The sequence below is a fragment of the Branchiostoma lanceolatum genome, chromosome 2 (assembly GCF_035083965.1).
Source record: "Branchiostoma lanceolatum isolate klBraLanc5 chromosome 2, klBraLanc5.hap2, whole genome shotgun sequence".
Classification (NCBI taxonomy): Eukaryota; Metazoa; Chordata; class Leptocardii; order Amphioxiformes; family Branchiostomatidae; genus Branchiostoma; species Branchiostoma lanceolatum.
The window spans coordinates 34,262,334-34,287,695 of NC_089723.1; the positions used below are offsets into that span (position 1 = coordinate 34,262,334).

General features: G+C 41.7%; 3 protein-coding genes across 4 annotated transcripts; all 3 read left to right on the forward strand.

The window, feature by feature from the left end:
- Nucleotides 1–664: 664 nt before the first annotated feature.
- On the forward strand, nucleotides 665–3,481 carry LOC136428790 (uncharacterized). The gene is made up of 5 exons (XM_066418541.1): nucleotides 665–797; nucleotides 1,549–1,640; nucleotides 2,462–2,614; nucleotides 2,730–2,914; nucleotides 3,038–3,481. The coding sequence occupies exons 2-4, from the start codon at nucleotides 1,550–1,552 to the stop codon at nucleotides 2,909–2,911; spliced, it is 426 nt and encodes a 141-aa protein (XP_066274638.1). The 5' UTR covers nucleotides 665–797; nucleotide 1,549; the 3' UTR covers nucleotides 2,912–2,914; nucleotides 3,038–3,481.
- Nucleotides 3,482–5,242: 1,761 nt separating this feature from the next.
- Nucleotides 5,243–10,500, forward strand: LOC136428788 (uncharacterized). Of its 2 annotated transcripts, XM_066418538.1 has the most exons (6): nucleotides 5,243–5,326; nucleotides 8,204–8,298; nucleotides 8,842–8,924; nucleotides 9,241–9,405; nucleotides 9,530–9,812; nucleotides 9,986–10,500. In XM_066418538.1, the coding sequence occupies exons 3-6, from the start codon at nucleotides 8,843–8,845 to the stop codon at nucleotides 10,029–10,031; spliced, it is 576 nt and encodes a 191-aa protein (XP_066274635.1). In that variant the 5' UTR covers nucleotides 5,243–5,326; nucleotides 8,204–8,298; nucleotide 8,842; the 3' UTR covers nucleotides 10,032–10,500. The 2 variants fall into 2 exon arrangements, with proteins under 2 accessions (XP_066274635.1, XP_066274636.1); XM_066418539.1 differs by lacking the exon at nucleotides 5,243–5,326 and having other exon boundaries at nucleotides 7,576–8,298; nucleotides 9,530–9,816.
- A 935-nt stretch (nucleotides 10,501–11,435) lies between these two features.
- On the forward strand, nucleotides 11,436–15,446 carry LOC136428789 (uncharacterized). Its single transcript, XM_066418540.1, has 5 exons — nucleotides 11,436–11,592; nucleotides 13,716–13,810; nucleotides 14,439–14,591; nucleotides 14,707–14,891; nucleotides 15,012–15,446. The coding sequence occupies exons 2-4, from the start codon at nucleotides 13,717–13,719 to the stop codon at nucleotides 14,886–14,888; spliced, it is 429 nt and encodes a 142-aa protein (XP_066274637.1). The 5' UTR covers nucleotides 11,436–11,592; nucleotide 13,716; the 3' UTR covers nucleotides 14,889–14,891; nucleotides 15,012–15,446.
- Nucleotides 15,447–25,362: the final 9,916 nt, after the last annotated feature.

The window sequence follows — 25,362 nt, forward strand, 5'->3', positions numbered from 1 at the left end:
TTATGTCATGCATGGGCAAGTGGTGTTGAACATAATCCACAAGAGTTATAAGGCAAAAGTTCAGTTAACTCTGTCCCCTAAAGTCGTCTGACCACCTCTGGTGAATATAGGTCACACTGCAGCATTAAGGAGGCGATAATTACACAGAAATTTACATAACTAACTGTGGCACATGACAATAAAAAATTTCAACGTTTCCACAGTCGAAGCCATAAAAGTAAACTTTCTGTAGCTAAAGCCCCCCTCTCACTGGACCCGCGGCACGCTGGCGGCATCGCTGCGTCCTAAACTGGATTTGTGTTACCCATAAGTTTATAATGGGAATATCATTCAAAACGTACAAGTATGACCAAAAAGACATCAAAACACACAAAGCTTAAAAAGGTGTGTTTTTTTGTCAATTCGATCGGCCGCAGCGACGGGTCCAGTTAGAGGGGGGAGGGCTTAACGCAAAATCAGGTAACGTTATCGCGCTGATTTATCAAATTAAACCTGTAGTGAAATTCAGTGCTGCTGCTACCTGCAGTACTTCTGTCAGTTACATGCACGTGCTCCATCATGTCAACGTATCGGCAAGTGGTCTTTTTACATTGTCTGCACGCGTTCAATTGACCTGTGGGTATCCCCTAAAGTCGTCCGACCACCTTTTGTGAATACACTGCAGCAGGGACAGGCGCGATAGTTACACAATTACCCCCTTTAGATAGTGGAGGTCAGGATATCTACAGCGGAACATAATCAAGCCTCCGTTCTAACTTCGCGTCGCGATCAAGGTCTGTTGAAACTACATCGTAAAGGTAAGATCAGACAAATCTCAACTTTTCCTCTCTTGAAACTGCACAGTAAAGTTAAGATTCGTGTAGCAAACACATTATTGCGCATCGCACTGATTTGTGGACTATGACTAGCAGTTTCGCTTGACATGATTTTAAAGTAAAGCAAAATTGAAAATAGGATATGCATCAAACTTAAACACATATCATAGATGGAGATAGAATGTAAACAGTCTACCGTTTAATGTCTTAGGTGTGACAAAGAACAAGTTTTGAAGGAAAATTTGGACTAGCTAATGTGTCAACGTCTGTCGTCAACGCACCAGGCACACACTATTTTGTACATGCTATGGAAGATGGCAGTGAGAGAGAATCGTCCTGGATTTGAATTCTTGAACAAGACACAATTTGACACAGCATTCGACGACTCAAACACTGTATCCCGTATGGTGTAGACACGATTGCAGTTTTGTGGAATGTAATGTAAAGTTTTTATATGCGTGGTTGTTCTGACCTTCGACCCATCGTGGCTACGTTTTAACTTTCAATTAAAAACGGTTGAAAGGAGCGGCATAATTGAGACCAAGGATGCCACATATCCACATTTTTGCGGGACAGACGACGACATTATGTCTGAACAAGAGGCGAACCGAGCGTTTTATTGAATGCCTACCTGACCTCCTTAAGTGCAAGAAGGTCTCACTTCACTAGGAAAGAATGATTAGATACAACACACATAAGCTAGCATTAATTGTGACGTCTATACGTATTTCAGCATGAAGACCCTTGCAGTTTTAGTGATGGTCCTTTCGGTCGCCCTGCTGGTCGATGTTGGAGAAGGATGGTTCTGGCGACGACGACGACACCGTACGTACATATTTTTTTTAAAATTCGGTAGCGATATTTTTTTTCCGTTTCTTAAGTGTCATCTTTTTTATCAATCATTATAGACGTATCTGACGCAGTGTACGAATCAACAAGCTGGGTGCTACATGTAGCTGTGAAAATATACACACAAGACATGTACTTTTTACGTTGTGTGTGTGTGTACATGTGTGTTCGTGTGTGTGTGTGTGTGTCATTGCGTGTTAATGTATGTATGTGTGTGTGTGTGACTGCGTGTGTATGTATGTATGCATGTGTGTATGTGTGTGTGTGTGATGGGTGTGTACGTATGTGTGTGTGTCTGCCTCTGTGTGTGTGTGTGTGTGTGTGTATGTGTGCGTGTGAGTGACTGCGTGTTTGTGTATGTATGTGTGTGTCTTTCTGTGTGTGCAGGCTTGTGTGTGTTACAGTGTGTTTGTGCATGTATGCGTGTGTGTGTTTCTGTCTGTCTGTGTGTGTGTGTGCGTGTGTGTGTGTGACTGCGTGTTTGTGTGTGCGCGCGTGTGTGTGTGTGAGGGAGTGTGACTGTATGTGTGTTTGTATGTATGTGTATGTGTGCGTGTGTGTGTGTGTGTGTGTGTGTGTGCGTATGTGTGTGATTGTGCGTGTGTGCGGCTGTGTGTGTGTGCGTGTGTTTTTGTGTGTGTGTGTTTTATTTGTTTGTTTGTTTGTTTGTTTGTTTGTGTATGTGTGTGTGTGTGGCTCAACTGGAACGTCTCCGTGTATAATTACCTATCAAACATAATGATCTTACCCCTGGAAGGATTGATAACCATTCAACTAGTATTGTGTTATTCATAAAGGCACAGGAAAGAGGTTAGGGGCCTTAGAGAAAGTACAGGAAGACGTTAAGAAGGTTGAGGAGGAGGCAGTCTGGGAACTGGCGATGGAGGAGTTGGACAATCTGGCTGAGGTATTGAAAGGAGATGCCGAAGGTCAATTTCAAGAAGATACAGGTACAACATTAAATGTTGATGGATAAATGTCCCGAAATGAGTTTTTCACACGTCCCAGTTTCAATTTGAAGCATATCACAATGAAACACTATTTTAAAAGGTGGCTTTTTCTTAGGCCCATTCCAGAAGAAGGAAGAATCTGAGCTGCAGCTTGACGGTGAAGCTACCAACATGAAGGGGACTGATGGAGGTTTGGAGGAGGAGGTGGAGGAGAAGGATGAAGGTCTTGTGATGGAGAAGTTAAACGATCTGGAGGACAAGCTAGATTTTCTAAACGAAGATCTGCAGGAGGGGTAGTAGGTACGATATCTTCGACAATTTATTCGTGGAAAACAATATAAATTAATAAAGGGTGAACGAATCGATGATTTTTGTGGATGAAGTATAATTTGAATGTAAACTTACTTGTTCATTCTCTTTCAGACGGGCAGATGTGGTGGGTGCCTTTACGCCCCAAGGCAACTTATGAGGAAAAGAAGAAACAACGTTTTGAAATAGTTTTACGTACAAAAGCACACAGTAGACTAATGCATTACATCATTCACGAAGTCTGCTTCAATACAGCACTTTTAGCCTATGAAATATTGCTGCGTATCTGCAGTCTAAGATGATTGCCATCTTAGTGTTCCTTCTACGTACTAGTCAGTCGTAACTAAACAGGATCTGCCCAAAGATGTACTACTGTTTGATTGTGCTTCGCTGGGAGCATTTTTCGACTATTTTTTGTTCTATTTACATAATTACAAGTATCACCTTGGCTGCCAATGTGCTCACAATGTCTGATGCTGTCACGCCGCAGTGCATGAGGATCAAGTAAATATATGGAATATTTCGGTGGGTTTAAAGCAAATAAAATGTTTGCTTTCACTCCGTGTTTCGTTCTCAATGGGCTGAGATGAACGATATCAATCTCTTTTTTAAAAAGATTGTGACATGCTGTCGAGATGTCAAAGTTCCTTCCCGCAAATGATAGTCTTCGTGAAGCTGATTTATAAAATGGCAGGTTGAAATGATTTATTTATACCTTTTGTAATTATTACTAAAATTTACCACATTGTTGCAAATCTAATTGCATCACTTAGATTAACTTAGCTCATTTAGGAAAGTGTGTTTGTGTGTTAGTGTGTTAGTGTGTGTGTGTGTGTGTGTTTGTGTGTATGTGTGTGTGTATGTGTGTGTGCGTGTGTACGTATATGTGTGTGTGTGTATGTGTGTGCGTGTCTGCATGTGTGTGTGTGTGTATGTGTGTGTGTGTGTGTGTGTGTATGTGTGTGTGTATGTGTGTGTGCGTGTGTACGTATATGTGTGTGTATGTATGTGTGTGCGTGTCTGCATGTGTGTGTGTGTGTATGTGTGTGTGTGTGTGTGTGTGTGTGTGTGTGTGTGTGTGTGTGTGTGTGTTGATATCATAACTAGAGAAGTTATGAATGGATCTTAGTTCGTATTTCATGTGTGGGTGTCCGATTATCTTGCGCCGCCGAAAAATGTTGACATTTTGAACCTTCTTAAATGCTATTACCTGAGGAAAATAGGCATAATTTACCAAATAAGTTTTTCCATGGCCCTCCCGCCGGCTCAAAAAAATGCATGGCCCTTGCCCAAGGCCAAAACGTTTTCAATGCCCCCCCCCCCCTTTACAGCAGCCACCCCTCGCTAAATATCGTGAATTATATCATGCTTAAAGGAACGAACGACCATTTGATACTCTCAACTACCATTATGACTCTAAAAAGCGTTGTTTTATTACATTAGACATAGAAACAAACATTGATATCTGTCTTTGAGCCCAGAAAAAAGGCAAAGATTGGTGCCGTCCTTGGTGCTGATCTCATTATCTACGCCTGCCGTGCTATAGCGGCCTGCTAGGTGGCGCTTATCATTGTATCATATTTTGGTGTGGAATAAGAGAACTTTGTTCCGCATAGAAAATGATCCTACTCACATACACAGGCAAGAATTGTAATGTTACGTGTATTCTGAGACACGGGGTTGAAAGGTTGTCGTAGAGAAAGAAGTGTCATCTTAATATAATTACAGTAGTTATGTAGTGGTGTGTGTCTGTGTCTTTTGAACTCTCGTGTCAGACGTCTTGACCTGTGTAAATGGTTCGAAGAAGACAGTCGCGCAATTGCATTTTACTTCAAAACACTACCAGAGTCCCACAACCCAAGACCTCAGATCATAATCTTAGTCCTGTACTGATATTCCCTCTAGAACAACTTATTCTATTGAACAGGCCAGGCTTACTTTATGCCAAGTACAAAGTTTGAAGATATTCTTTTCTCTTAGCACAAAGATATGCAATTTACTCGTGAATTATGCAAAACATGTTCAAATCTAGCATGGTTTTTATCATATGATATTCATTACTACCTAATATTTATAACTTTATATAAATACACGTCGTGGTTATGAAAGTCGCATAATTCATCACTAAGAAAGAAACCGCGAGGGGCCCCAACCCTAATTTTTTCTTACTTAATTGATACATATTCACAACGTCTCGAGCTATTCTATCAACATTTAAATATACGAACTTGCCCAAACAAACAGCACGGATAATCAACATACTAGTAATCCACAAGCGTGCTAAAGCAAAAAGCTGTCAGACCAGTTTTGTCCCCGCAACACAAATGAAGCAAGCCTCCGTTCTAGCTTCCGGTCACGGACAGAAAATCTCAACACTTCATCTGTTGAAACCACGCCGTAAAGGTAAGATTTCTGTGTAAACGGGGTATTGGGCTTAGCAGTGATTTCTTGAACTTGTTATGAAATTCCGGGCTGTTGCTACCGCCCGGTCACGTTCGTCACAGGTCGTCGTGTAATCTTGGTGTCAAAGGGTTTTCAAGCAGGCTGTTACGAAAAAAACTGCAGGCAAGACTCATAGACAGCCTGTTCGGTAACAAGACAGCTGAATTTCGTACGACACATGCACGACCATCCAAACTCGGAATGGCCTCAGTTTGTGATCGTGCGACGATCGTGACCGGGCTCTTACCACCGTTAGGTTAAGTATCATTGCAATCATCCATTTTGCTTTAGTATTTTGTACACATTTGTACCTGTTTCTAACAGTACGTAGGTATGTGAAAGGCGAGGTAATCAGCACAAAAACATGGCGTTTATTCGGCAGCTGCCATAATGTTATAACGCAATAAGTCGGCCAGCCTTGGGGGTACGCTTAAGCCGGAGTCCTTGCAACATGGGTGGACTTAGCTCTGACTTGTTCTGGGAATGTCTTTAGAAACATTTTGCCATAAGAATTTTTAAAAGCGTACTATTAGGTGAGTAAATACACATATAGCGGTGTTTTTTTTATTCATGACTGATAGTTTCGCGTGGCCTTATCGTCCAAAAAAAGTGAAAACGTTGTCTAACGTAAACAATGTTTTGACACAATAGGTAGTTCAAATTAGATTGGCCATGTTTTTGTCATGCTTTCTAAAATCAAACGGTAGGCCGTCTACGTATCTGAGATATGTATAAAGTTTTGAATTTGTTACGCCATGTAACAACTTTGCTTTCAAATGTCAAGATAATTGAAGAGGCGGCATAATTGAGACCAAGAATGTCACCAATCCACTTTCGTCCATGATCGGATGAACGCAAAAGATGAAAAGGGACTGGTCATACAGAGATATCTCTGGAACTAACACAAACGACACATTTTTTCTATGCTTGAGCCACCAAACATCAGCTTATACTTGGATACTTTGATACTTTATTTTGCTCCATTAGCTACATACATAGTATGAAGCTACTCTTCCTGGAGTAACCACAGAAAAACATCAGACAGACTACATAGAATTGCCTACAGGCTACATAACATTACGGCATTAAAATTAGCTAACTAATACACATATTCTTTGACATCTCTTGCCTGAAACTGCTCTGAGGTGCGGTTTGTATTCTATGCGGCAAACTGTTCCACATATATATTGCTCTATACATGAAGGTTTTTTTCATAGCATTGGTTGTAAGTGTTTTTACTGGCATTGCGTGTCCTGTAGCTGTGCTGCTGTGAAACGGGAAACAACTGTTGGTAGAGAATAGCAGGTTGTTGTGTGGTTGCTGGGAACAGATTGCAGCAGACCGCAACAGATGGCGCCATGAAGTCAGCGCGGGTCTAGCAAAGGGTCAGTCAAAGCGGAAGAAGCAACTAGAGCAAAGAAGACAAAGAAGAAAAGAGAGACAGCAGCCTCAGAACTCCTCTGATTTCATATGTCTAAACTGTGGACGAGACTGTCACGCCAGGATTGGACTTCAGAGCCACATGAGAAGCTGCCAAATCCAGAGTGCTACCATCATCTGAAAAGATGGAAGGATGCCCAGGTGTGTGTGGTGAGTATCTTCCGGAACTGGGTCACGGTGTTGATTTGTAGCCTTTCTTTAACGGGCCGCCATGCAAGCGACGCATGTAGGTGTAGTACAGAGGTTCTATAGTCAAGGTGCAGCACAAGGCGCGCCGCTTTGTTCTGCATAACCTGCAGCATTTCAATGTTCTTTTGTGACGTAGAAGACCAAACGGGTGAACAATAATCGATGTGTGAAAGTGTGAGGGCTTTAAGTGTGAGGAGTTTAAGCAGAGAAGAGTCCAGGTAGGTGGCGCATTTCTTTATCATTCCCAGTGAGCAGGCCATTTTTCTTGCCGTTACTTTTGTATGGCTGTCCCAAGTCAGGCACTCATCAAGGGTACTGCCCAATAGTTTTGTTTCTTTAACTTGCTGGATAACTTGGCCATTCGAGTATAAGGTGAGTACCGGATTCTTTCTTATTTTGGGTTTACTTCCAACTACCATTGACTTTGTTTTGGAAGCATTGAGGAATAGCCTGTTCATTAGAACCCAGTCACTTATGTGATCCAGCTCGCTCTGCAGGGTGGATGTGATCGCTGAGACAGACGGTGCACATGTATAGCCAGATGTGTCATCAGCGAACTTCTGTTGTGACAAATGGCAAATCATTAGTGAAAATGCTAAAAAGAAGGGGTCCGAGACAGCTCCCTTGGGGGACTCCACATATGATTTCCTTGAAAGACGAGTTGGAGCCATTGTAGCTAACACATTGCAAGCGCTTTGAAAGGTAGCTGTTCATCCATTCTACTGCACTGCTGTCGAAACCATAACATTGTAGTTTGCTGAGAAGGAATTCATGATCAACCAAATCAAATGCAGCTGAAAAGTCAAGGAAGATCGCGCCTATAAGGTTTCCATGATCAATGTTACGGTACCAGTCATCTACCATTTGTAGGAGAGCTGTGCATGTGGAGTGGTTTTTCCTGAAGCCATGTTGGTGGGTTGTCATCAGGGAGTTCTGTAGAAAGTATTTGGAGATTTGGCTGTATACAACTCGTTCTGCTATTTTGCTCATATCTGAGAGTAGACTGACTGGTCTAGCGTTCGGTCCACTTAAGCGGGTAGTCGAAGACTTAGGCAAAGGAATCACCTTAGCTTTTTTTCCATTCAGTTGGGTAAACAGACGTAGTGAAAGACAAGTTTATTATGTAACTAAGTGGTTGGGCTATATGTTCGGCAGCTAGTCTCAGCAGTGTGTTGTCCAGGTTATCCAAACCCACTGCTTTCCCATCAGGTAAAGACGACAGGTGTGAGCGCACTTCTTCAACATGCACTGGACTGAACTGAAAGTTGCAGTCTTTGTTTTCCATGATCTTCTTCTGTATCAAGGTAAGTAAGTTGTCGTTCATCTGTGAGTTTAGCCCATTTCTCAGTGATTCTACTTTTTGAGTGAAGAAATGATTGAAGTACTCCGCCATGTCTTCTGCTTTGGTTAGGTAAACACCATCCTGTTCAACTGCACAAGTTGGCTGACTTCGGCCTTTATCCAGCATACCATTTAGTGTTATACCCCCATTCCACTAGGACGGCACTCTCGCCGCACGCTCTCTGCGGCCTGAAAATTGACAGAGCGATCAACGAATTTCATAGAAAAAAAAATCTTTATACGATTTGAGTGTTTCTCTGTCTTTTCAGCCATACTTTTGCATTTTGCATGATATTCCAATTATAAAATCAAGGATTACACAAATCCGCTTTAGGTCGCAGCGAGAGCGCAGCGTGATCGCTGTCTAGTGGAATGCCCTTGGGTATCACAACGTTCTGTAACTTCACTAGGAAGTTTGTTTTGTTGTGGTGCGTGTTTAGTAGCCTGGTGATATCCATACTTCAATGTAGACTCACCTGATTAGCCTTGCAAATACTGTATTTCAGCATGAAGAACCTTGCCGCCCTAGTGATGGTCCTTACTGTAGCCCTGCTGGCAGAAGTTGGACATGGATGGCGACGACGTCGTCGTACGTAGACAGAGATCTTTTAGTAATGATAAATAGATTTATTACTATCTCTGACTAGATGTGGAAATGTACGCATAAGACATTTACTCTTCCTGTTGCATTTCTTGCGTGTGTGTGTGTGTGTGTGTGTGTGTGTGTACACGTGTGTGTGTGTGTGTGTGTGTACACGTGTGTGTGTGTGTGCACGTGTGTGTGTGTGTGTGTGTGTGTGTGTGTGTGTGTGTGTGTGTGTGTGTGTGTGTGTGTGTATTTGTGTGTGTGTGTTTACCGTGAAAGAAGTCATAGCTTTTTGACTAGTGTTGTGCTTTCCACCAAGGTACGGGAAGGGGGCTAGAGGCTTTCGAGGAAATCGACCAGGAATTAAAGGAGGACGTTAAGAAGGTCGAGAAGGAGGCAGCATGGGAACTGGCGATGGAGGAGTTGGACAATCTGGCCGAGATATTGAGGGGAAAATCTGAAGGTCAACTTCAAGATGATGCAGGTACATCATTAACTATTGATAAATGACTGTCATACTGAATGGAAATTTTTCCCACTTCCCACTTCTACTTTGAGTCATAATTCAATGCTTCCCCAATTTAAAGTTAGCGCTGTCTTTATCTTAGGCTCATTCCAGAAGAAGGAAGCATCTGGGCTGCAGCTTGACGCCGAAGCTGCAGAGATGGAGGAGAACGAAGGAGGGCTAGAGATGGAGGAGACCGATGGAGGTCTGGAGACGGAGGAGACCGATGGAGGGCTAGAGATGGAGGAGACCGATGGAGGTCTGGAGATGGAGGAGACCGATGGAGGTCTGGAGGAGGAGGAGAATGATGGAGGACTTGTGATGGAGGAGTTAAAGGAGCTGGAGGAAGAGCTGGAAGTTCTGGAGGAAGATCTTCAGAAGGGGAAGTAGGTAACACTACTGTACATGAAGGATATCACGTCAGAAAAGATCAACACAGCTGTAATGTCTTGTTCTTTGACAATTCACTCGTGGAAAGCTATGTGAAAAAGGGAATAAATTGATGTTTTCTATCGGTTTTCTATGATTTGAATGTAAACTTCCCTGCATTTTCTTTTAGACGGACACATGTGCTGGATGACTTCACATCCCAAGGCAACCCTTGAGGAAAACAAGAAGCGACTTTCTTGATATTTCAAAGTTTTTACGCACATAAGCACACAGTAGATTAAACATTACACAAATCATGAAGCCTATTTATGATACTTTTCACCTACGAAATACTGTTGCGTAGAAGATAATTGCTATCGTGGTGTTCAATTGGTACTCGTTAGCGTTAACCAAACAGGATCAGCTTAAAATGCGTAGGCATGGGTTTAATTGAGCTTGCCTGGAGCATTGACTTTATTGACTTTATTAAAGAAAATCCATTAGCGGTGTGCCCTAAGGCACATCACAAGTCTACCTGGACTTCTTATCATCTTACAATACAACATTTCTCGACTATGCTGTTTTGTTTAGTTTCGAGTATGACTGTAGCTGTCTGGGTGCACACAATGTCTGGCGCTTTCACGCTGGAGTCTTTTACTGTCAAGTAAAGGTGTAGGTTTGATGCAAAGAAAACGTTTCCCTTTTCTTCGTGTTTCATCTTCAATGGGCTGAAATGAAAGATATAGCTTTTACGATTGTGAAATGCTGGATAGATTATGAATTCACTTCAACCTGCAAACGATCATGAACGTATTTATTTTGAATATTTCACCTGTAACCGACATGGCGGATAAGCCCGATGATCTCTTCCAACCAATGATGATTCAGGTTACATAAATCAACCAAGAGGGGGATGGCTAGCAACCCCTCCCTCTAAAAAATATACCCTGCTACAGAAACATCAATGTGAACAATAAAGCAGCCAACAAACTACGGTTATGTCATGCATGGGCATGTGGTGTTGAACATAATCCACAAGAGTTATAAGGCAAAAGTTCAGTTAACTCAGTCCCAAAAAGTTGTCTGACCACTTCTGGTGAATATAGATCACACTGTAGCATTAAAGAGGCGATAATTACACAGAAATTTACATAACTAACTGTGGGACACGACAATAAAAAATTTCAACGTTTCCACAGTCGAAGCCATAAAAGTAAACTTTCTGTAGCTAAAGCCCCCTTCTCACAGGACCCGCGGCACGCTGGCGGCGTCGCTGCGTCCTGAACTGGATTTGTGTTACCCTTAACTTTATAATGGGAATATCGTTCAAAACGTACAAGTATGACCAAAAAGACATCAAAACACACAAAGCTTAAAAAGATGTGTTTTTTTGTCAATTCGATCGGTCGCAGCGACGGGTCCAGTGAGAGGGGGGAGGGCTTAACGCAAAATCAGGTAACGTTATCGCGCTGATTTATCAAATTAAACCTGTAGTGAAATTCAGTGCTTCTGCTACTGTACTGGCAGTACTTCTATCAGTTACATGCACGTGCTCCATAATGTCAACGTATCGTCAAGTGGTCTTTTAACATGGTCCGCACGCGTTCAATTGACCTGTGAGTGCCCCTAAAGTCGTCCGACCACCTTTGGTAAATACACTGCAGCAGGGACAGGCGCGATAATTACACAATTACCTCCTTAAGATAGTGGAGGTCAGGATATCTACAGCGTAACATAATCAAGCCTCCGTTCTAACTTCACGCCACGATCAAGATCTGTCGAAACTACATCGTAAAGGTAAGATCAGACAAATCTCAACTTTTCCTCTCTTGAAACTGCACATTAAAGGTAAGATTCGTGTAGTGAAAACATGATTGCGTATCGCATTTTTCGAGTTTATGGTGAAATTAAGTGCTGTTGAATATTACTGCGGTTACGTCCATCAGTAACATAGCACGTGTTAAATCAGTAAAAGTGTTATAGAAGTTTTCACACTTGTTTCCAATGGAATGTGGGTGTGAAAAGGGCGGAGTTATTCAGCAGCTGCCTTTGTAATTATGTAGCGAACCAGAAAACCTTGGGGGCACGTTTAAGTCAATTATGAGTGGATCTCTGACTTGGTATCTCCATGAAAAATGGAGATATTGTTTTGGGTGTGTCCTTGTGTCTGTTTGTTTGTCTGTCTGTTTGTGTTTCCTGACCACTATAGTCAGCATAACTCAAGAACCTCTTGATGGGTTACGATGATATTTGGTATGTGGGCGGGTGTTGTGAAGCCAGAATTCAATGTCGACTTAGGGCCCCCTGGTATGTGACCTTGGAACTGTAACAGAACTTCAATTTTTGTATCTTTTGACCTGGACGTGCTGTGGTCTTGTTTTTTGGTTGGCAGATAGCTTGTGATGTAATAAAGAAGTGGTGTAGGTTCGGGCCCCCTAGCAGCTTCCTCTGGAACTGCAGGGGAGTTTTTCTAAAAATCTTCTAAGGAGAATAACTGAACAAAGGAACAACAGATTTCTATGATATTTAGTTTGCAGGTAGCTTAGATAGAGATATACACAATGAAGTGCAAATTATGCTAATTAGACCTAATTTGCATAGCTTATGAGGAAAATCTATATTTGCAGTGTTTTCCTTTATCAGACTCAAATACATGTAACGTTTGTAGTTTATGGAAAGTGGATCATCAACAGTCAGATACCAATTATGCAAATAAATTCCTAATTTGCATGATAAATGCAATACACCATATCTCATCTAATTGGAAAATTATAAGACTGTCAATATGATACTTAGTTTGCAGGTAGCTTAGACAGAGATATACATAATGAAGTTCAAATTATGCTTATTGTGACTTCATTTGCAAAGCTAATGAGGAAAATCTATATTTGCAGCGTTATCCATTATCAGACTCAAATACATGTAACATATGTAGTTTATGGAAAGTGGAGCATCAACAGATACCAATTATGCAAATAAGTTCCTAATTTGCATAATTAATGCAAAACACCATAATTCATCTAATTGGAAAATTATAGGACTGTCAATATTGCAACATTTGTAAGTTAGATAAAGGTGTTTATGACCAAGCATATATTATGCAAATTTATATGTCCTTTGCATGAATAGAATTGTTCATGGAGATATGAGGTCGTGGAACTCTTGTTTTTGGAATGTTTTAAAGTATCCAGAGACAGATTTTCCAAAGTGATCTTTTGAAAGTGTACTATAAGGTGAGTTAACTCATATCGATGTTATTTTGGGACTTATAGTTTCGCTTGACATGATCTTAAAGTAAACGTAAAACGTAGGCACGATAGGTCGAACGTCAGACCAACCATGCATATAAAATCTTTACATTACATTCCACAAAACTGCAATCGTGTCTACACCATATGGAATACAGTGTTTGAGTCGTCGCATGCTGTGTTAAATTGTGTCTTGTTTGAGATATTCAAATCCAAGACACAATTTCCTCTCACTGCCACCTTCCATAGCATGTATAAAATACTGTGTGCCTGATGCATTGACGACAGACGTTGACACAATAGCTGGTCAAAATTATCCTTCAAAACTTGTTCTTTGTCACACCTAAGACATCAAACGGTAGACTGTCTACATTCTAGCTCCATCCACGATATGTGTTTAAGTTTGATGCATATCCTATTATCAATTTTGCTTTCAATTAAAAATGGTTAAAAGGAGCGGCATAATTGAGACCAAGAATGCCACATATCCACATATTTGCGGGACAGACGACGACATTATGTCTGAACAAGACGCGAACCGAGCGTTTTATTGAATGCCTACCTCAGCTACCTGACCTCCCTCAGTGCAATAAGTTCTAACTTCACTAGGAAAAATGATTTGATACAACACACATAAGCTAGCATTAATTGTGACGTCTATACGTATTTCAGCATGAAAAACATTACGGTTCTACTAGTGGTCCTTTCGGTCGCCCTGCTGGTCGATGTTGGAGAAGGATACTGGTACGGGCGACGACGACGACGCCGTACGTTCATTTATTTTATTTGATAGCGATCTTTTTTTCAGTTTCTTAAGTATCATCTTTTTTATCAATCATAATAGACTTATCTGACGCAGTGTACGAATCAACAAGCTGGGTGCTACATGTACCTGTGAAAATGTACACACAAGACATGTACTTTTTACGTTGTGTGTGTGTACATGTTTGTTTGTTGGTGTGTGCGTATGTGTGTGATTGTGCGTGTGTGCGTTTGTGTGTGTGTACGTGTGTGTGTCTGTGTGTGTGTGTCTATATGCGTCTCTCTCTCTCTTTATCTGTGTATGTGTGTATGTATATGTGTCACTGCACGAAATGGCCTCGTATCCCGGCGTATACGTACAGGGATTCCTCCGGAAATATTCCATATCCCGGTGCGGATTTAGCGTATCCGTTAATTATATCGGATACGCTAAATCCGCACCGGGATATGGAATATTTCCGGAGGAATCCCTGTACGTATACGCCGGGATACGAGGCCATTTCGTGCAGTGTGTGTGTATGTGTGTGTGTGGCTCAACTGGAATGTCTTCGTGTATAATTACCTATCAAACACAATGATCTTACCCATGGAAGGAATGATAACCATTTAACGAGTGTTGTGTTATTCACCAAGGCACAGGAAAGAGGTTAGGGGTCTTAGAGAAAGTACAGGAAGACGTTAGGAAGGTTGAGGGGGAGGTAGCCTGGGAACTGGCGATGGAGGAGTTAGACAATCTGGCTGAGATATTAAAAGGAGATGCCGAAGGTCAATTTCAAGAAGATACAGGTACACCATGAAATGTTGATGGATAAATGTCATGAAATGAGTTTGTCACACTTCCCCGTTACAATTTGAAGCATATCACAATGAAACACTATTTTAAAAGGTGGCTTTTTTCTAGGGCCATTCCAGAAGAAGGAAGAATCTGAGCTGCAGCTTGACGGTGAAGCTACCAATATGAAGGGGACTGATGGAGGTTTGGAGGACGAGGAGGAGGAGAACGATGAAGGTCTTGTGATGGAGAAGTTAAACGATCTGGAGGACAAGCTAGATTTTCTAAACGAAGATCTGCAGGAGGGGTAGTAGGTACGATATCTTCGACAATTTATTCGTGGAAAACGAAACAATATAAAGGGTGACCGAATCGATGTTTTTTGTGGATTTAGCATAATTTGAATGTAAACTTACTTGTTCTTTCTCTTCTAGACGGGCAGATGTGATGGATGATTTTACGCCCCAAGCAACTCATGGGGAAAAGAATAAACAACTTTTTGAAATAGTTTTACGCACAAGAGCACACTAGTGCATTGCATCGATCATGGACATGAAGTCTGCTTTAATACAGCACTTTTAGCCTATGAAATACTGCTGCGTATCTGCAGTCGAAGATGATTGCTATCTTAGTGCTCATTCTGTGTTAGTCAGTGGTAACTAAACAGGATCTGCCCAAAGATGTACTACAGTTTGAATGTGCTTCGCTGGGAGCATTTCTCGACTGTGTTGTTGTATTTATATAGTATCACCTTGCATTTAGTTGCCGATGTGCTCACAACATCTGCTGCCTTCACGCCGCAGTGCATGAGTATCAAGTAAAGATGTGGAATATTTCTGGGTTTGATTGAAATAAAATGTTTGCTTTTACTTCGTGTTTCGTCTTCAATGGGCTGAGATGAATGATGCTCTTTTGAGATATTTGACGTGTTTGTGGGCGTATTTGTCGGGCTTTCTACTTTGCCATGTTTTTTTTTGTCTCTATAAAAACCCACATAGAGACAAAAACAATTGACAAGGTAGAAAGCCCGACAAAAACGCCTACAAACATGTCAAAAACCAGCCGAAATCACTCCTCTGCTTGGAGAGTATGTGGAAAAATTCAGAAACATATTTTTCAAAACGATCTTTTAAAAGCGTACTATTAGGTAAGCAAACACAGAGCGATGGCTTTTATGACTAGTAGTTTTGCTTGACCTTCTTGTCAAGGAAATTAAAACGTAGGCACTATGACCTTGGTCAGAATAACCACACAAAAAAATATACATTATATTCCCCAAAACTACAATCATGTCTTATAATACACCATATGGGGTATCGTTACAGTGTTTCAGTCGTCGCATGCTGTTATATTATGTCTTGTTTAAGATTTTCAGATCCAACACGATGCTCTCTCGCTGCCACCTTCCATAGTATGTACCCTACTCTTTTCGACAAATGTGGTGGCTCGAGGTGTGGCTCTCCTCGAACCCGGGGTCATTTGATGTCCTACCCGAGGCGTAACCGAAGCTTTGTACTCATTTATATTACACCTGAGTGGAGTGAGGAAAGTCGCGTAAAGTAAGATTAGTGACATGAGAGGATTCGAACTTCCCTTACTCTCTGTCCCAAGAAATATCTACCAATCAGAATCTCGAACCAGGCTTGTGAGATATCAAAACCGGGGAAAGCAAACCGGCCATTCCTCTGCACTACCGTAGAAAGCCGCTAGGACGCCCATTATCAAACATTTTTTTCAACCCCTATCCACCTACAAAATATCATAAGGATCCATCTATGCCTTCTATTATAAGTTTAGTGAGCCCTCGTCCAGAAGTCGTCCGACCACATTTGTTGAGTGAAAATCACTTTAAGCTTGCTGTCCTCACAGTCGCAACATATTACATTACACAGGTGACGACCAGGATATCTACAGCATTACAGGTTCGAGCCACCGTTCAAAATCTGCGTCACAATCAGACAAATCTCATCTTTTCTACTAGATTTGTTGAAACTACATCGTAAAGGTAAGATTTCTGTAGTAAATGCAGAATTACATGTAGGTTTAGCGCTGAATCGTCAAAGCTGTAGAGGACTTCGATGCAGCTATTAGGGCGCGGTCACATTCATCGCAGGTCATTGTTGATATCGTAGGATTTTTTCAAGCAAGTTGTGACATCACCGACAAGGATCTAAGACAGCCTTTTCGGTAACAAGGCAGCCGAATTTTGTACGGCACATGCACGACCATCCCAAGAATGCCCTCAGTTTGCGACTAGCGTACGACGATCGTACGACAAATGGGTCCGGGCCCTTACTGCAGTTATCAATCACATGTATCAATCAGCTATTTTGCTGCAGTATTTTTCATACGTTCGTACCTGTTTTTAACACTATGTAGGTAGTAGTATAAAAGCTCATCTGTGTAGGAATGTAAAGTGCGAGGTTATTATTATTATTAGCACCAAAACATGGCGTTTATTCGGCAGCTGCCATTGTTATAATGTAATGAGACAGCCAGCCTTGGGGGAATGCTTAAGTCGGGGTCCTTGAAACATGGGTGGGCTTAGCTCTAACTTGTTCTGGGAAAGTCTTCAGAAACAGTTTTCCCAAAAGAATCTTTTAAAATGCGCACTGTTAGGTGAGTAAACGTATAGCAATTTAATTGATGACTGATAGATTCGCGTGGCCTAATCGTCAAGAAAAGACGTCTTCTGACGATAAACAAGATTTTGACACAGTATGTTGTCCAATTTAGACTAAAATTGGCATTTTATTCGATCATTTTTTCAAAAATCAAAGGATGAACCGTCAACGTATCTGAGTTATGTACGGAATTTGAATTTATTACAACATGCGACATACCTACCCTGACAAGTTTTCTTTCAAGACGCGTCTAAGAGGCGCCATGATTGGGACCAAGAATGTCACCGATCCACTTTCATGTTTGACTGGATGAACGCGAAAGATGAAAAGGGACTTTTCATACAAGGTTTCAATAAAACGACCTTGAAAGAATATGTCTGGAACAAACGACACGATTTGTTCATGCTTGGGTCACCAAACCTCAGCTTAGCAGCTGCCATTGTTAAGGCGCTGACGAGCATCATTACATTGTCTCAATTCACAGATATCAAAACCGGAGAAAGCAAACCGGCCGTTCCTCTGCAGTATCGTAGAAGGCCGCTAGGACGCCCATTAACTTTTAAGACCCCTATCCACCTACCATACATCATAACGATCCATTCTTGCTTTCTATGGTTATGCTGTCTACAAATAAATACACACACAGAATGGTGCCGGTGTTCAGGAATTATCGGTCCCCCAGGAAAAACGGTCCCCAATCCATGGTGGGCGTGGCCTAAAAAGTACGAAGGCCCACAGGGCCACAGACATAGATATCATCCACAAACACTGTCTTTGAATTGAATACTTAATGCCAAATGTATGAATTGTAAGAAGGTGGGACGGACATTGTCCATAAACACAAATATGAACGTTTCATCAACAAAAAGTATCAGTTTTTGGCCATTGCAGGGACACATTTTCCCGGGGGAGCCAGGATTTCCGGTCCCCTCATAGGAAAGTCAACAACTCTTCTCCTAGTAGTGATGCATTTGGAAATATACTTTATTTTTAAATTACTTTAACTTGAGTTGATGCTCTTAACACAAAAATATAAACGTTTCAAGGGCAACAGTCTCTGCATTTGTCCATTGAGGGAATTCAGGGGAAGGGGACTCATTTTCCCGGGGTAGATCTAGCCGGGATTTTCGGTCCCCTCATAGAAAAGTCAACAACGCTTCTTATGATGAACTTGGAAGCTTCTTTGTCAACTTCAAGGCGCTTATCTGAAGATTTAGCACAACTATAAAGGTTTCAAAGCAAAACGTTTTCAGAACTTGGCCATTGAGGGGATTTCAGGGGAAGGGGACACATTTTCCCGGGGTACCCGGGATTTTCGGTCCCCTCATAGCAAAGTCAACAACGCTTCTCATGATACATTTGGAAACTTTTTTTTTTTTAACTTGAAGACAGTTCTCTGAAGACATAACACAACTATAAAAGTTTCAAAAGCAAAAAATATCAGGATTTGGCCATTGAGGGGATTTCAGGGTAAGGGGACACATTATCCCGGGTGGAACTAGCCGGGATTTTCGGTCCCCTCATAGGAAAGTAAAAAACGCTTCTTCTGATGGACTTGGAAATTTTTTTGTCAAATTGAAAACGCTTCTCTGGAAACTTAACACAACTTTAAACGTTCCAAAGGCAAGATGTCTCAGCATTCCGGCCATTAAGGGGATTTCAGGGGAAGGGGACACATTTTCCCGGGGTACCCGGGATTTTCGGTCCCCTCATAGGAAAGTCAACAACGCTTCTTATGATACATTTGTAACCTGTTTGCCAACTTGAAGACGCTTCTCTGAAGACGTAACACAAATACAAACGCTTTAAAAGCAAGAAGTCTCATGATTTGGCCATTCAGGGGATTTTAAGGGGAGGGGGACACATTTTCCCCGAGTAAAACTGGCTGGGATTTTCGGTCCCCTCATAGGAAAGTCAACAACGCTTCCTATGATGGATTTGGAAATTGGTTGTCGACAAGGCGCTTCTATGTAGACTTCACACAGCTATATACGTTTCAAAAGCAAAAATGAGTTGACCATTGAGGGGATTTCAGGGTAAGGGGACACATTTTCCCGGGCCGGGGTTAAGCCGGGATTTTCGGTCCCTTCGTACGAAAGTCAACAACGCTTCTCCTGATCCATTTGGAATCCTGTTTTTATACTTAAGACGCTTCTCTGAAGACATAACACAACTATAAACGTTTCAAAAGCAACAAGAGTTCCGCGACCTCATATCTCCATGAACAATTCTATTTATGCAAATGACATACACATCTATATAATATATGCTTAATCATAAACACCTTTATCTTACTTACACATGTTGCAATATTGACAGTCCTACAATTTTCCAATTTGATGAATTCCTGTGTTTTTGCATTAATTATGCAAATGAGGAATTTATTTGCATAATTGGTACCTGTTGATGCTCAACTTTCCATAAACTACATATGTTACATGTATTTGAGTCTTATAATGGAAAACACTGCAAATATAGATTTTCCTCATTAGCTATGCAAATTAAGTCCCAATTAGCATAATTTGCACTTCATTATGTAAATCTCTGTCTAAGCTACCTGCATACTAAATATCACGGATATCCGTCGTTCCTTTGTTCAGTTATTCTCCTTAGAAGGTTTTCAGGATGACGCCCCTGCAGTTCCAGAGCAAGCTGCTAGGGGGCCCAAACCTACACTACTTTTTCATTACGTCACAAGCTATCTGCCACCCAAAAATCAAGACCACAGCACGTCCAGGTCAAAAGATACAAAAATTGTTCTGCTACAGTACCAAGGTCACATACCAGGGGGCCCAAAATTGACCCTGACCTTCGGCTTCACAACACCCGCCCACATACCAAATATCATTGTAATCCATCGAGAGGTTCTTGAGTTATGCTGACTACAAGAGTCCGGAAACACAACACAAACACACACACACACAGACACGCCAAAAACAATATCTCCATTTTTCATGGAGATAAAAAGCCTCAGCATTGGACCATTGTGGGGATTTCAGGTAAAGGGGACACATTTTCCCGGGCCAGGGATTAAGCCGGGATTTTCGGTCCCCTAATGAGAAAGTCAACAACGTCTCGTATGATGGACTTGGAAACCTGTTTTTCCACTTGAAGATGCTTCCCTGAATACTTGACACAACTATAAACGTTTAAAAAGCAAGAAGTCTCAGCATTTGGCTATTGAGGGTATTTCAGGCAAAGGGGACACATTTTCCCGGGCCGGGGTTAAGCCGGAATTTTCGGTCCCCTCATAGGAAGTCAACAACGCTTATTATGATGGACTTGGAAACCTGTTTTTCAACTTGAAGGCGCTTATCCAAAGATTTAACACAACTATAACAGTTTCAAAACCAAAAAGTCTTAGCATTTGGCCATTGAGGAGATTTTAGGTAAAGGGGACACATTTCCCCGGTCCGGGGTTAAGCCGGGATTTTCGGTCCCCCAATAGGAAAGTCAACAACGTCTCTCATGATGGACTTGGAAACCTGTTTTTCAAGTTGAAGACGCTTCTCTCAAGACCTGAAACAACTATAAACGTTTCAAAAGCAAAAAATCTTAGCATTTGGCCATTGAGGAGATTTCAGGTAAAGGGGACACATTTTCCCGGGCCAGGGTAGCCGGGATTTTCGGTCCCCCATAGGAAAGTCAACAACGTCTCTCATGATGGACTTGGACACTTGTTTTTCAACTTGAAGACGCTTCTATGAAGATATGACACAACTATACATGTAAATGTTCCAAAAGCAAAAAGTCGCAGCATTTGACCATTGTGGGCATTTCAGGTAAAGGGGACACATTTTCCCGGGCCAGGGTAGCCGGGATTTTCGGTCCCCTCATAGGAAAGTCAGCATTTTCTCTCAAAAATAATTTGTTGACTTTCCTATGAGGGGACCGAAAATCCGGGCTACCCTGGCCCGGGAAAATGTGTCCCCTTTACCTGAAATCTCCTCAATGGCCAAATGCTGAGACTTTTGCTTTTGAAACGTTTATAGTTGTGTCATATCTTCATAGAAGCGTCTTCAAGTTGAAAAACAAGCACCCAGGTTTAAAAAAAGACAAAATGTTGACTTTCAAATGAGGGGACCGAAAATCCGAGCTACCCTGGCCCGGGAAAATGTGTCCCCTTTACCTGAAATTCCCTCAATGGCCAAATGCTGAGATTTTTTGCTTTTGAAAAGTTTCTAGTTGTGTAAGGTCTTCAGAGAAGCGTCTTCAAGTTGAAAAACAGGTTTCCAAGTGCATCAAAACAGACTTTGTTGACTTTCCTATTGGGGGACCGAAAATCCCGGTTACCCTGGCCTGGGAAAATGTGTCCCCTTTACGTGAAATCCTCTTCTTGGCCAAATGCTGAGACTTTTTGTTTTTGAAACGTTTATAGTTGTGTCATATCTTCATAAAAGCGTCTTCACGTTGAAAAACAAGCGTCCAGCTTCAAGAGAAGACAATATGTTGACTTTCAAATGAGGGGACCGAAAACCCTGGCTACCCAGGCCCGGGAAAATGTGTCCCCTATACCTGAAATCCCCTCAATGGCCAAATGCTGAGACTTTTTGTTTTTGAAACGTTTATAATTGTGTTAGGTCTTCAGAAAAGCGTCTTCAAATTGACAAACAGGTTTCCAAGTGCATCAGAAGAGACGTTGTTGACTTTCCTATGGGGGACCGAAAATCCCGGCTTAACCCCGGCCCGGGAAAATGTGTCCCCTTTACCTATAATCTCCTCAATGGCCAAACGCTGAGACTTTTTGTTTTTGAAACGTTTATAGTTGTGTCATATCTTCTTAGAAGCGTCTTGAAGTTGAAAAACAATCGTCCAGGTTCAAGAGAAGACAAAATGTTGACTTTCAAATGAGGGGACCGAAAATCCCGGCTACCCTGGCCCGGGAAAATGTGTCCCCTTTATCTGAAATCTCCTTAATGGCCAAATGCTGAGACTTTTTGCTTTTGAAACGTTTATAGTTGCGTCATATTTTCATAGAAGCGTCTTCAAGTTGCAAAACGGGTTTCAAAGTGCATCAGAAGAGACGTTGTTGACTTTCCTATCAGGGGACCAAAAATCCCGGCTTAACCCCAGCCCGGGAAAATGTGTCCCCTTTACCTAAAATCCCCTCAATGGCCAAATGCTGAGACTTTTTGCTTTTGAAACGTTTATAGTTGTGTCAGGTCTCCAGAGAAGCGTCTTCAAGTTGAAAAACAAGCGCCCAGGTTCAAGAGAAGACAAAATGTTGACTTTCCTATGAGGGGACCGAAAATCCCGGCTTAACCCCGGCCCGGGGAAATGTGTCCCCTTTACCTAAAATCCCCTCAATGGCCAAATACTGAGACCTTTGTCTTTTCAAACGTTTATAGTTGTATTAGGTCTTCAGAGAAGCGTCTTCAAGTTGAAAAACAGGTTTCCAAGTGCATCAGAAGAGACGTTGTTGACTTTCCTATGAGGGGACCGAAAATCCCGGTTTTACCCCGGCCCGGGAAAATGTGTCCCCTTACCCTGAAATCCCTCAATGGCCAAATGCTGAGACTTTTATCTTTTGAAACGTTTATAGTTGTATTAGGTCTTCAGAGAAGCGTCTTCAAGATGAAAAACAGGTTTCCAAGTGCATCAGAAGAGACGTTGTTGACTTTCAAATTAGGGGACCGAAAATCCTGGCTACCCTGGCCCGGGAAAATGTGTCCCCTTGAGATGAAATAGCACAATGGCCAAAACCCTTTGAAAAGTTATATCAATTTTATATAGAATCGTCCTTAAGTTGAAATTAGGGTCCGAAGTAGACCAGAGGACGACTGTTTCAACTTTACTATGAGGGGACATTATTTGTCGACAATGTCGGCAGTGTAGAATTGTTATGTTACAGCCTATGTTGTTGTGGGCCTTCGTACTTTTAGGCCACGCCCACCAGTCTCAAATGTGGACCAATGGCAGGAGGGGGACCGATTTTCCCGGGGGGACCGATAATTCCTGAACACCTGAAACATATTATCATCAAGCTTCTTAGCTTGGCAAAGGTAAAAAAAACATGGTCCACAGTAAGGCTTACGTCATGTAATTACAAGTTTAGTGAAGCCTCGTCCAGAAGTCGTCCGACCACCTCTGTGTAGTTAAAAACACCTTAAGCTTGTTGTCCTCACAGTCGCAATGATTACACAGCATACACTGCACAGGTGACGACTAGGATATCTACAGCATTGCCGTTTTGAGAAACTCTGGGTCACAATCAGACAAATCTCATCTTTTCCCCTAGATCTGTTGAAACTACATCGTAAAGGTAAGCTTTCTGTAGTAAATGCAGAATTACATGTAGATTACTTAAAGAAGGGTCACATTGACCCCACAAACTTTGAAGCTCTCTGCGGCGATCGTTGAGCTACAGCAGCGTCACAACCTTTGAAGCTGAGAGAATAGCAGCCGCTGAGGCCAAGAGAAGGGCCAGGAAAGCCCGGCTGCAACAGAACTGACGAGCTCATGTAGACTTGCCATACTCTTTCGAGTGGCTGTCAACACATGTAGGTTTAGCGCTGAATCGTCAAAGCTGTAGTAGACTTCGATGCAGCTGTTAGGGCGCGGCTACATTCATCATAGGTCGAACAATTTTAATGTCGTAGGATTTTCAAGCAAGTTGTGACATCACCGACAAAGATCTAAGACAGCCTTTTTGGTATCAAGGCAGCCGAATTTTGTATGGCACATGCACGACCATCCCAAGAATGCCCTCAGTTTGCGACTAGCGCACGACGATCGTACGACAAATGGGACCGGGCCCTTACTGCAGTTATCAATCACATGTATCAACTAGAGTTCCACGAACACATTATCTTCGCCAAATAATCAAGGCTTATTATGGAGAGTGATTGATATTTACGTGCTTATCACCCCCTGCAAATTTGATCATGCACCATACCATTTGGAAGTTATTATTGGGCGAATGAGTCCAGTCTAGATGGGGTTAAAAATCATTTGGCGGTACAGGACTAGTATATGTGTACAGTGTGCTGGTACAAATGTATATGTTATAACTGGTCATGAAAAAATATGAGTATGTTGATATTATATGGGCCACAAAGGTTCAATATTGCAGTGTTGTAAGTTGAAAGTGATGATGAAATGGCACAGTCAATATATATGAATAGAATAAATCTTTATTCCATATCATACACATTTTTGAAAGACATAGTACATGTACATGTGACTTTTCCGCACCTAGCAGTGGTGCAGTTTTAGTACAGTGTACTCTCCAAGCAGAGGAGTGGGTCTGGCTGGATTTTGTCGTGTTTTTAGGTGTTTTTGTCAGGCTTTCTATTTTGTCCCCTTTTCATTTCATTCATAATCATCAATATTTTTTAACGTCTCAATGTTTATGTAAATTTTCATTAATATCTATGAATATTAATGAGACGCATATCTATAAAACATTGGTGAATTGATAACATATTTAAAAATATTCATGAACGTTCACGTATTTTATGAACATTCATCAATTTTCTGAACATTCAGTTCTGTACATTAATTCAGAACTTGGAGGATTTGGAAATTCCGAAAGATTTGGAAGACTTGGAAGTTTTCGGAATATCCGGAATATCCGGAATATCCGGAATATCCGGAATTTTCGGAATATCCGGAATTTCCGGAATATCCGGAATATCCGGAATTTCCGGAATTTCCGGAATATCCGGAATATCCGGAATTTCCGGAATATCCGGAATATCCGGAATATCCAGAATTTCCGGAATATCCGGAATTTCCGGAATATCCGGAATATCCGGAATATCCGGAATTTCCGGATTATCCGGAATATCCGGAATTTCCGGAATATCCGGAATATCCGGAATATCCGGAATAACCGGAATATCCGGAATATCCGGAATTTCCGGAATATCCGGAATTTCCGGATTATCCGGAATTTCCGGAATATCCTAAATACATCAGTTATACAGGTTGAATCATTTTCGAGTTCACGAAATGAGGTCGTGGAACTCAGAATAAAGCACCATCTGAGCTCTGTAAATACCAAATATCACGACAATCTGTCGACCCCTTCTCAAGTTATTCATGTCCGAATGTCAAACCAAAAACACCCACAAGCCGCTAGGGGGCCCAAATTTGTGGCATGAACTATCTACCATAGCACTTTCAGAAAATATGCCTCCAAATTTTGAAGCTCTGTTGT

Coding starts and splice junctions, on each gene's coding strand:
- LOC136428790 (XM_066418541.1), top strand. CDS start 1,550: ATGAAGACCCTTGCAGTTTTAGTGATGGTCCTTTCGGTCGCCCTGCTG. Junction 1,641..2,461: donor CTGGCGACGACGACGACACC/GTACGTACATAT, acceptor TTATTCATAAAG/GCACAGGAAAGAGGTTAGGG. Junction 2,615..2,729: donor TCAATTTCAAGAAGATACAG/GTACAACATTAA, acceptor GCTTTTTCTTAG/GCCCATTCCAGAAGAAGGAA.
- LOC136428788 (XM_066418538.1), top strand. CDS start 8,843: ATGAAGAACCTTGCCGCCCTAGTGATGGTCCTTACTGTAGCCCTGCTG. Junction 8,925..9,240: donor TGGATGGCGACGACGTCGTC/GTACGTAGACAG, acceptor CTTTCCACCAAG/GTACGGGAAGGGGGCTAGAG. Junction 9,406..9,529: donor TCAACTTCAAGATGATGCAG/GTACATCATTAA, acceptor TCTTTATCTTAG/GCTCATTCCAGAAGAAGGAA.
- LOC136428789 (XM_066418540.1), top strand. CDS start 13,717: ATGAAAAACATTACGGTTCTACTAGTGGTCCTTTCGGTCGCCCTGCTG. Junction 13,811..14,438: donor CGGGCGACGACGACGACGCC/GTACGTTCATTT, acceptor TTATTCACCAAG/GCACAGGAAAGAGGTTAGGG. Junction 14,592..14,706: donor TCAATTTCAAGAAGATACAG/GTACACCATGAA, acceptor GCTTTTTTCTAG/GGCCATTCCAGAAGAAGGAA.